The sequence below is a fragment of the Loxodonta africana genome, chromosome 25, assembly GCF_030014295.1.
Source record: "Loxodonta africana isolate mLoxAfr1 chromosome 25, mLoxAfr1.hap2, whole genome shotgun sequence".
Lineage (NCBI taxonomy): Eukaryota > Metazoa > Chordata > Mammalia > Proboscidea > Elephantidae > Loxodonta > Loxodonta africana.
The window spans coordinates 46,555,637-46,567,322 of NC_087366.1; the positions used below are offsets into that span (position 1 = coordinate 46,555,637).

The window sequence follows — 11,686 nt, forward strand, 5'->3', positions numbered from 1 at the left end:
TAAAATGAATTCATTTTATTGCAAACAAACGTCTAAATTAATTTCTCCACCCACTTTCTTTAGAAAGAAAAAGAAATCAGCAGGCTAAGGAGATACCCATTCAAGAACTGACATGATTAAAAATTAAGATATAAATGGGTGACTCACAATTTCATTAGCTTACAAAGATGGTGGAGGTAACTACTACAAGCACACTGGTTATACAATATTTTGTGGGAGAAGGGCATACAGACATAGCTAACTTCATATAGATCCCATTAGACAACTGGATTTACAACAAGGTTTTTAATAAGAAATGGGCAAAGCCAGCTTTCTTTTCAGAATCAAAATGCAGAACAAATGGAAAAATTATGGTATTTAACCTTCACAAGTTTGAGCCTCCACAAGTAATGCAACCAAGTTTTACATTTTTAACAGCCCTTCTACATACACTCCATCTTCTCTATCTTGGTTCCAAGTTTTATCTTCAGTCCCAGTTATGCCAAATCCACTGTTATTTGAAAAATAAAGTCTTCCCAATCATTGTCAGAAACTAATTGTTCAGCTTACCCCCTTCCAAACTACCCACCAAACTACAGAGAGGATGGAGTGTAATATGAGCAGTACAGAGTCTTGTGCAATTCATGAGGACCACTTAGTCCGTACATGAATCTGGTTGCTAACATTTCTATTATATCGTGACAATGACTCCCGACTGTTATTCTCTGTGAGAAATGGGGGGAGTAAATTCTTAATAAAAGACACCAGGTACAAAGCAACATTTTACTTTTGTTGTGATAAAAAAAAAAAAGTCACATTTTACAGATAAAATGTAGAACCCTGAAATACTGACACATTCTCTTATCGTGCACAATGCTGAGGTTCTCTTACGATTCACTTTAAAACTGCAATTAAAAATGTACAAAAAAGAAAAGAAAAAAAAATCAACCCACAAAGCTTCTAAAAAAGGAACCCGCAGGCACTTCCTCTTGTGGAATGTTTAAAAAGTTAGCCTACTAAAGAAAACAGTCGACTTCTTGTGAAGGTTTTGGAGAAATATGTATCAGTTCGTTTTATTTGGGTATTCAATAATATCCTTGGTGATAATGCTGACTCCATGGCTTCTGACCCCAGAATTGCTGTAAAAGAAAATTTGTTTTTTTTAAAGAAAAAACATCAATAAGCCACTCAAACTGCTTTTAGGAAATGACAATGAATCTAATTCAGAGTAATTGCTGCAAACAAATTTATATCTGTCATACCTCTGATTTCTATCAAACCAGGTTTAGTTAGTATTAATTCCCAATATTATCAATGAACATAGTACAAAAGAAAACACATCATGACTCGGTTAGTTTACGCAATTAAAGCTAGCAGTAACAAAAACTATATATATTAAACATTACTTTCCAAAGTCTTAAATTATAGCAAACTCCAACCTATTTTGCCTTTAAATGATATTACGGCTACAACTGCAACACAGTTCACACCTTGTCCTATGTAACACTTATAAACACTTCATTCACTGAATAAGATCAAAATACAACTAATATACATGAATACTTAAGAAATTACTTACACCCTGCTGCCACTGGTTGTAGCCCTGAGATTGATTTTTGTAGCCACGATTGTTTCCTCGTCCTCTGAAGTTCTACAAAAATAAAAAAAGAAATGCTTTAAGAACTCTGAGGCCAACATCTTGTTAGGTTTGGATGGGGGGACTGCTAGAAACTGAAAAATTGCTAGTCACTAATTTTAGGGCAATGTAGAAACTGGTGGAGCCTGTGATGGGATACTGAATTTCTTATTCTTTATGGGAAATCAACCTGATTTGTTGCTAGTTACTGCACCTGAAAAGCAAAATTACCAAGCGGACTCATTTTACCATAAGCTTTTCTTATGTCGATGCGTACACGCCATGTTCCTTACAATTCTTACTATGGCTCTACAACGTATGCCTACAGCTCCCCAAGCTAAACTACACAGGTATCATTGTCCTCAAGGATCTTAACAAGCATTACCTGGTTGTAGTTTCCTCTGTTGGGCATTCCACCTCTGTTGTAGTTCCCTCTGTTGGAAAAACCACCTCGGCTGGGGAAAACAGGGCCTCGAGGATATGGATAGCCGATCCCACCACTTCCACCACCGCCGCCACCTCGCTGTGGCATATTGCCCCTCCTATTATATCCACCACGATTCCCAGGAGCTAAAAACAAGAGATATTTAGTTTAATAGTGTATTGTATTGTACCTAGTTCCACAGAAGATTTAGGGTTCTTATGAGTCTTTCGCTTCAAGAGAAAAATATCTAAACACAAAGCAACACTAAAATATTAACCATTTCACGTAATTTATGACGCTGATAACCAAGGAATTAAGTCAGTGTTTAGTATCAAATTATAATATTTTTAAGCAATTTTTTACTAAGTACGCTATCAGGATCTACTTCCTATGTTAAATTTAGCTAATTAACAGATCCAAACAATAAAATTATCATGTTTCCACCATGAACCAAATAGGATACTCAAAATTAACTTGCCTCCCCCTCTGAAATTTCCACCACGCATATTGAATCCTCCGCGTCCTCTATGGCCACCGCCTCTGTTAAACTGGTTCTTGCCACTCTTATTTTTATTGCTCTTCTTTGAGCCAGTGTTTTGTTTCTTTTCTGGTGGAAGAGCCTTTTTACTTTCTTCCTTATATTGTTCCAAAAGTTTTTGGGCTTCCTCTTTCTGAAGTTCAACATAGGTTATTTCATCAAAGCACTCAGCTACTTCTGGCAGCGTAAAGTTTCCTAGAGGGAATAAAGGGAAGTTCTCAATTAAAAAAAAAACGAAAAAACAAAAACCCCACCATACATATATACAATCCTAAAGCTGCAATTCTTGAAAGCCTTTAATTCTTTCAAAAAGACTACTATGTCAACACTCGTGTCTTAATGACATCTTTTACCTAATAATAAACAAATAAACCAAACACACTCATATTTACAGTTCATGCAATCCCTATAATTTCATGACAGGAAATAGTTAAATTTACAGCTGTAAGATATAAACCATGTAAAGAGATTTAACCCAACAATTCAATTAAATTTCATGCCTTTCATTTTGAGAACTGCATGTTCTGGAAGATCTTTCCCCTCTACTTCTGCTTTCTTCTGTGTTCTTTGCTTATAGTCTTCATCTTTCGGGCAAACTACAACGGCTTTCCGTTGGAAGCCTGCAAACAGGCACATTTTTCTCCTCTGGGCAGCAGCAGACACATTTGTCTTAGGAAAAAAAAAAAATTCCATTTGACTTAAAATATAAGCTTCAGTGTTACATTCAACTGCAAACCTAAAAAAAAAACTATTAAATCTTAAGCGTTATGTGTATAACCTCTGACTCCCATCCTGTTTATATCTCTAAGCATTAATTCAAAGTTACAGGTATATAAAAATTTACATTAAAAAAAAAAAAAAACCTACACCAAGTCCAAGTCTTTAAGCTTCTAAGCCACAGCATACCTGATCCAAAATGAAATTTCGCTTCTTACGTGCAGCTATCTCAATAAACTTCCCAAGACACTGTGGGGCTCTCTGCAACAGTGTGTTCAGTTTTCCAGTATCTGCCATTTGCTTCTTAAAACCTGCCACCTATTTTAAAAAGTTAAAAATTTCCTGTGAACTTGTGATACATGGAGTACACATTAAGTATGTTATCTCAAACCAAGTTTTTATTACCAGCTTACATCTACATGGGAAACAAGCAACAAATCATAATTTAAATACTGTATTGCCTTTTCTCACTTTGTCATTTAAAAAGACCGTTATTTATTTTCAATACTTTGTAGCTATAACACATTTAAGGATTTGAAAAATCTACTTAAAAGATAATTATGCCTAGCCAATAGCCTACTCACATAACCAATTTAACTCTGTTCAAAGTCTCCTCTCAAAAACATTAACAAGTATATGAAGACAACAGGCAAAAAAAAGTTTTTAGAACACCTTCTGGTCTACTTAAAACACTGAGTTAAGGCCCTCATACTTTACTTACCATCATCTTATCCATAATGGTATTTGTCCCAAGAATGTTGTATTTACCAGGATTTTCTGCTGCATGTTTAGTAACCCAGGTAGTCTTTCCTGCTCCTGGCAAGCCAATCATCATTACAACCTAAAATGACAAAAAATGTTATTTCACCAATAATTAGGAACTACCCAATAATAGTTTAAATACTTAATATGTAACAACTGTTCAATTTTAAATAATCTAAATTTTCATAGCCCTTATACCAGGAGAATTTATATGCTAAGTTTAACAATGCACAAAAAGGGGAGAAGACAATTAAGAGCAACAGACATGGTGGAAAACTAAGAGATTAAATCATCCAACTCTTCTAAATGTTTTTTTTTTTTTGGCCAAGTAAAGACAACCTACAGATCCCACAATTAACGATAATAACAAAAAAAAAAACCACCTACTTCACAATCTTTCTTCTCTTCAGGCCCCTTTGGTCCTCTGACTCGATCCTCCAAAGAGACATTCTGGATAAAAGTACAGTCTTCAGGTATTGGGAAATATGGCTTTTCCTTCTGACCAAAATTAAACTCAACTGCACAGTTGTGGCAGAGAACATGCGGGAAGAGTGGTCGTCCAGCAAGAACTTCCTTACTGATCTTGAAGGCAACACCAAGATCTTGTCCATTCTTAGCATAGGAGAGTTCTACTTCATCACTTTCAAAGTTCTGTTAAATAGAAAAAGTTTTATTTTAATCTGCTTCCTATAAGCTTTCTAAAACTTCAAAATCCAAACCAGAAATGAAGCTTATCCCGTGGAATATATAAAGTGCGAAGACCCTCCTCATGGTGATAAACAAAACACGACAAATACTATTACTGAGAACCAGAAACATAATACCGCCCTAGAGGATGGACTACATTTTTCAGTCAATGTCACGTTTAGTACTTTTGACTGAAAATGAGTGATTTCTTCCTTAAAATTTCCATATTCTTTCCCAGTTAAATGTTATTTTTACTGTAATGCAGGATTAGAGTAAGTTTATGTTGATACTACACAAAAAAACCTACCGAGCGCGAACACTGACAGTGTTGAAAAACCTAGTTCAAACAGGTAATACACTGCCATTTATACAAAGACTGCAATCTATCTATGACTTACAGCAAAACATGTAATCACATCATTTTCATCAAACTTCTCTCCATAATCTTCAGTCTCACAGTTGCATGTTTTTATTCCTTTTAAAGAATACCCGTAAGAAAACTCTTCTTCACCTAAAAAAAATAAATAACTTTCATGAAGTCTGTTTTTCAAAACAGACTGATTATAGCCAGTTACTTTTATGTTTTAACACGTAGGGCACAAGAGCAACAATGAGTACATAACCTAATATCCCTTCGCTAACATTTTAACTTATAATCTGTCATCTATCCTCTAAAACTAGGTAATTGATGGAAGCTAGGTGGGTATAGACACCAAGCTCACAATTTAAACTGCACGCAATAATTAACAATGTATTTTAACCGTTTGGTAATAAAATGCAAGTAACCATAAAGGAAAAAAAATCATACTCAGCCTATGTCTACTAAATGCTAAGGTCATTCATCTCCAAAATATCATTAAACTGGATACAGGCAATACACAAAAAGATTAAATTGCCTTCTAGTAGTGTTAAAACACTAAGATCAGACCCTAAACATTCATGTGCCCCTTAGTCCCCAAATGGAAACTTTACCAAGTAACATTCCACTTGTGGTTAGTGACCACCCAATCCGAACTTCATGTATGTCAATATCTTTTGTGTATAAATGCCTTACTGGGATCTTCTCTGTAACCTGAAAAATCAAATCATGAATGATTAAACTCTAAACCAAAAAAAGGCTGGTCCCTGCATCCTGTCTTATTTCTTTTGGGCCAAGGGCTAATACTGCTCTGGCTACCACTACAAAAAGAAGATACCCACTCATCTCTGACCCTCCCAACTCCTAACTTAAGAACTTCAGACTGAAGCCTAAGAGCTTATATTTAAAATTCAAAAGTGAGGTAAAAACTTGGTCAATTCACATCTGAAAGGACAATTAATATTAATAAATGTTCTCGACTACCAACTTTGTGTACATTCAACATGTTTTTCTCTCCGACAAAACCAGAAACCTAATTTTTTATTTAACCCCTTGGTGGCCTGATAAAGAAGCACCCTAAATGAATGCGCCGACTCTACAATGAAATTCTACTTACATTTCTAATATAACAAGCGTTTACAGTTACAGAGGCTCCAAGATCCTATTCTAATCCACAAACATGTCAGGAAGATCCTTTGCCACGTAAGTGTCAAGCAAATGAGAACTCACAAAAACATTACAAAATTAGCATTCACCTTCATCTCAAAACAGACTTTGCCTTTTGAAACACCGTAAGATGCCCTTCCTCCAGCCCAGAGAAAAGCAAAACTCTCCATAGTAAGAGAAGAAGCGCTGAGGCGATCTCTTGATATTTTAAAATGTAGGTCACAATTATCTGTAATTATATCAAGTATCACATTATATTCTTTTGACATCAATGTGAACATTTCTGCTACACAGACAAAACTTGGTTATTAAAATTTTGCATTTCTTGATGCTGCATCAAATTTATTTTTCAACGTATCATGCTGTTCTAGTTTCAATTCAAACCCCACTCCCACCAAAAAAATCATATTACCAAATTAAAAGCTAAAGCATAAACTGCCTGTAAAACTAAGAAATACTAAGTTTTAAGCATGTAATCAAGACAATGTGACATTAATACATACCTGCTCTGCTCTTTACCTTGACATACAGGCAAGCAGTAGACGATAGCAGAAAATGAAAGCGAAGCATGCCAGAACCAGGCTGAATTTACCAGTGCCACAATAAACTGAAGGGAGGCCATGGCCAAATATTTTAAAGTAGGATTATGAGCTGTTGAGTTTGCCCTTTGTAACTGAACAACAGCCCTCCAGGCCCCAAACTCTGTTCTAAAACTTGGGAGGGGAGCCTTGATCTACATGGTGTAACTCTGGTCTAAAGGTGTTCATATTATAGCCCCTTTCTGAAGGATTGCTTGTCAGTCAGTAGGGATGGGATTATCTATGTCCTGGATCATCCATCCAAAGCTTCTTAGCTATCTGTGGGTCACTGGCTTATCAGAATGCATCTTCTCAGCGTTCACACTTGAGAGCCAACACTGAGTCACAAACCTGGGGTTTTATTTATTTATTTTTGGAGTAAATAAATGCTACAGTTTGTAATCCTCCATAACTATCTTTGCTCTTAAAATTCCTTTTATCACAGATAGAACTTGCATCACATACAACCTATCTGAACCCAATACTGCACTTGAATTGCCATCTCTAATCTGCTGAAAACGTATTTACTTTCTAATGGCGGCCTTACCTTCTTGGAACATTACTTCGGCATTCCAAAAATTCCTAGTGACTTTATATTTAAGCAATGGAATTTACTATGAACTTTCAAATCAAAGAAGGACTTACCCATGTGAGGCTTTTTTAAAAATCTCAATGAGTATCTCAGCTACTTATAAATGGTGTTTAAAAAGAAATCAAGAATTTTACATTTACTCTTGCAAATCTGAATAAATCTACAGGGCATATCTTCAATCTACAGGGCAGGTCACCGTCTTACCTGCTTGTACTTCAAGCCATTATTTCCACCCCTTATTCTACTTCTCTGAAAAAGCTTTGTGTTCTATCGAATACTAAACTAACAATTTTTACAACGAAAAAGATAACAAGGCTGACAGCCAAGGCCCATTTAGAGGTTTGCAATACTTCCTTATACTCAATTGCAACCCAACTGGCAAAAGTAGCAGTATTTACAGTGCTGCCATTGATACCATTCGCTGCTGAAGAAACTAGTGGCCCAGTGGTAGCCCACTGCTGCTGCCCAGGTCTTTGGAGGAAATCAACTTATGTTAAAGCAGCAGTTACTGAACTGGAATTGAGAACAAAAGAGCAGTTATTGAAAAAGTATTATTACAATCTTTTGTCAGAATAGGGAATATACTTGTGTGCTAACGGAAAAACCCATTACTAAGTATTCAACTAGCCCAAATAGCTCACTTTACATAATGCTACAAAAAATGTAATTACTTTATCATAGAACCCTATTAGGACAATTCATGGGTAGTCTTACAAGTTTGCATTAACTAATTAGTCAAAAATTGGCATTAATTTTATATTCCTGGTAAAAACTTCCAACTTATATAAAAATTACTAAATCACTAAAACCTGTGAAATTATCAATACAACTGATGCTGTACTAAATGTTTAGCTGCCAGAATCTGAATACAGACCACATCTTACTTATATTTAACAAATTACTTAACCTTACTAAATTTTCTATATTCAACATAACAGCACTGTTTTCTAACGTACTGGAACCAAAAATCACCGCATGAGAAAGTGGGCGGGAGGAAAAATAGCTTCACTTACAAGTATCAAGGCAAACCACTGTGTCATCAAAGTGTTCATCTTCTTCTTCAACAGGTGGCTGAGGAGATTTAGCCCTGAAAGAGAAATTGTCTCCTGATACAGCTTTTTCCATCAACGAATGATGAACAGGTGACAATTAAACTCGGTTAGCATCCTCTACCTGCTGTATTTGTTCTCTTCAATGTACTCAAAATATCCACGACCATGATCTTCCCGAGGTCTTTTAACACCTCTCTTTTTATCTCCGCTTTTCTGTTCTGTTTTGCCGTCTCCTATAATACACGACACCTTATAAGAGGCCAAGACGCAAAACAAAAAAACCTTTTCTATTTTGAAACGCCAAAAGGCTCGACTCTCCTGTTCTTTTTTAAAAAAAAAACTTTAAATCGACAAACCAATTGTGAATTTCCAACAACAATCAGTGCAACAGGATTTGAGCTAGTGACGCAGTCTAGACAGCGCTCGCTTTGCCAGTCTACTCCGTGATTTTAGAGACAGCGCAGGGAAAAACTGCGCGGCACAAGCCGAGAGCCCACGTGTACCCCGAAGAGAGTTCAGGAAGGGGGGAGGGGCCGGGCCTCCGCTCCCGCGGCCTCCCCTCCCCCACCCGGGCCCGCGCTCCTCGGCCGCATTGTACTGATCTTCCGCCCGGCTCCGCCCGCCCGGCTCCGCCCGCCGGAAGTGACGTCACGCCAGGCCCCTGCGCTCCTTGCACAATACAGCGGCGAAGAGCCGCCAAAGCGCGCCCGCCCCAGGACCGCGGGCCTCTCCCCTCCCCCCGACACATGTGCCCGCACCGCGCGCACGCACCGCGGCGGCGCCACCGAGGGCCGACGGGGCTCCCTGCCGCCGCCCGCCCGCTCCTCTCGCCCCCCCACCGGCGGCAGCTGCAGCTCCCGGCTCTCGAGCCACATAATGGAGGCGCTGTCGCCACCGTCACACACACCAAGGCCGAGGCCTCACGGCTAATCCGGGATTCCCCGCACCCCCCCCCACCAAGCCAGCCACCAGCAGGCTCCGCGCCTCCCTGGCCCGACGCCCCCGCAGGGCTCCCTCCCCCTGGCGGGGCTCCGGCAGGCCTGGGGCACGGTCCCCACCCGCGCGGGCCTCCCGCCGCGCGCAACGTACAACGCAGCACTCACCCGCCGCCGGAGCCCCGGGGCGACCGCCGCCTCCGCCGCCTTCCGCCTTCTTCTTACCTCCCGCCTGCTGCTGGCCCTGCCTCGACCCGGGCGGCGCCACCGTCACCGCGAACAGCGAGGTGGGGCCGCTGCTCTTCCCCGCGGCCTCCTTGGCGGCCCCGCGCTGCTGCTGGGGCTGTTGCTGCGGCGTCGCCGGCGGTTGCGGCTGCTGCTCCCCGTGCCCGTTTTCGTCGCCCGCGGCTTCCTCCTCGTCTCCGAGCTCATCTTCCCCTTCCTGGAAACCCTGATCGTCGCCGTTCTCGTCTTCCGAGCCGGCCTCCTCCTCCATAGGGCCCGAGTCGGCCGCCCCCGCGGCCCCGTTCTCCTCCCCGAGCTCCATCTGGTCGCCATCCAGGGCGGCGATCCCTTCCTCCTCATCTTCCTCCTCCTCCTCCTCCTCGTCGCCGGCGGTCGCGGCCTCTTGCTCGAGGCCTGCTCCGGAGCGCCCGGCGGAATCCCCGCCCAGATCTAGGCTGCCGTTCCCGGGCTCCATGGCGGGGCGGCCCCCGGCCTCCTCGTCGTCCAGCGCGGCCTGGAGTCGCTCCATGAGTTCGGCCTTCAGGCCCTTGTCGGAAAGGCGCCGCTTCTTGAGCTCCTCTTTCAACTCCGACACCTTCAGCTTTTTTACATTAACAGGCGAGGAACTCATCGTGAGGACCCCGATTCACCGCTAGGTGCTGGCTCAAACTCGGCTCCGCGCACACGGCCACTAGTGGCGGCTGCTGCTGCTGCTCTTCGGCCCGGGCGGCGGCTGCGGCTGCGGCTGGAGGTGGGTTCGTGCTGCAGAGCGGACCCGCCTGGTGTCGAACGGCGCCAATTCCTTTCACCCAGTTCGCGAGGGAGACGCGGAGACTCGCCTGGCGCGAGCGAGCACGCAACGTCCTCTCGCAGGGGCGGCGCCGCGCACGTAATATAGCCGCCCCGCCCCCCCGCGTACGGTAGCGCTGCGCAGTAGGAAAGCCGGAGCGCGCCCGCGCCTTGGCCCCGCCCCATTACCGTACTTACCTCCCCGCCCCCACGCCGAATCCCGGGCCGAGAGCGCGGCGCAGGCCGCGCATTGGGCTTCCAATTGGGACTGAGCAAATGGAGGAAAAGGAAACCGCCTTTCAGTTAAACCGACCTGCTGCAAAACCTATTGGCCTTTCTAATTTTTTAGTGCCGATTCCCGTTTTGCTTTTTGCTTTTCCAGGCCGGAGGCTGCTTGTATCCAAATGTTTTCAGTCCTCAACTTGGCATTTTCAATTCAAATCCCCAACCTTTTTATCCTTCCATCTTAGATTTGCTTGCTTATATATTTCAACCGCTATTTGTTTAAAACTCCAAGTTTTATTTCGGTTTTGATTTGTACAACACAAATGAGCAATTGCTATATGCAGAGTCCCGCCCCCCCCACGTCTAATTTTTTGCCTTGCGAATTGAATTTTAAATTCTGAAGGGCGAGGGCAGAGCCTTTCTTTTGTCTCTTTCACCACCCATGGTGCAGGCTTGGGAGATAGAAACTTGCTTTAAGAGCGCGGTCTTCTGTAATGTATGGCACACTTCACAGGCCTTTGCATGGGAGCTGTTCTCTTGGTTTTAATAGACAGATTTTAACAAGTCCGAGAACTGCGTTTCTGAGTTTACCCACCAAAAAGACGGATATTCAACAATACGCTGACCAATTTAGGACCTGGTCATCAGTTATGAAATCCCAGTAGCCAACAATGAGGATGAGACCCAACCAGGTCGTGCACTTTTATTCCTACTGGACTAAAACTGGTCAATCAAATCATGCTGAAACTATAAAAGCTTATGAAAAATAAAGGGCTAAGATTTTGTTTAAAAAAATAGACTTTCACTCTCGAAATCTGTTATTCTGTTGTATTTTAGAAATTTAATTTTTCTTTTTATTAAATTAAAGGTGTCACATGTCTTTGAAGTCTTGATAGGGGTACCAGAATTGAGATTTGTGATAGAGATGAACATCAGAAACCGCAGAAAATCTGCGCAGTGACCAGCCAGTCTTCCATTATCTGACTAAGGAGATCAGTTATGCCAACTGTTAGGTGCTTTAG

The 11,686-nt window shown here is 41.6% G+C and overlaps 1 protein-coding gene across 2 annotated transcripts; it reads right to left on the reverse strand.

Moving 5' to 3' along the window:
• On the reverse strand, positions 1 to 10,488 carry HNRNPU (heterogeneous nuclear ribonucleoprotein U). Of its 2 annotated transcripts, none has more exons than XM_003410920.3 (14): positions 9,594 to 10,488; positions 8,612 to 8,723; positions 8,452 to 8,525; positions 6,358 to 6,497; positions 5,716 to 5,815; positions 5,142 to 5,254; positions 4,444 to 4,707; positions 4,016 to 4,135; positions 3,484 to 3,612; positions 3,078 to 3,246; positions 2,518 to 2,772; positions 2,001 to 2,185; positions 1,559 to 1,630; positions 1 to 1,118 (listed from the first exon to the last, which is right to left on the reverse strand). In XM_003410920.3, the coding sequence occupies exons 1-14, from the start codon at positions 10,279 to 10,281 to the stop codon at positions 1,065 to 1,067; spliced, it is 2,475 nt and encodes an 824-aa protein (XP_003410968.1). In that variant the 5' UTR covers positions 10,282 to 10,488; the 3' UTR covers positions 1 to 1,064. The 2 variants fall into 2 exon arrangements, with proteins under 2 accessions (XP_003410968.1, XP_003410969.1); XM_003410921.3 differs by having other exon boundaries at positions 9,651 to 10,487.
• Between the last annotated feature and the right edge of the window lie 1,198 nt (positions 10,489 to 11,686).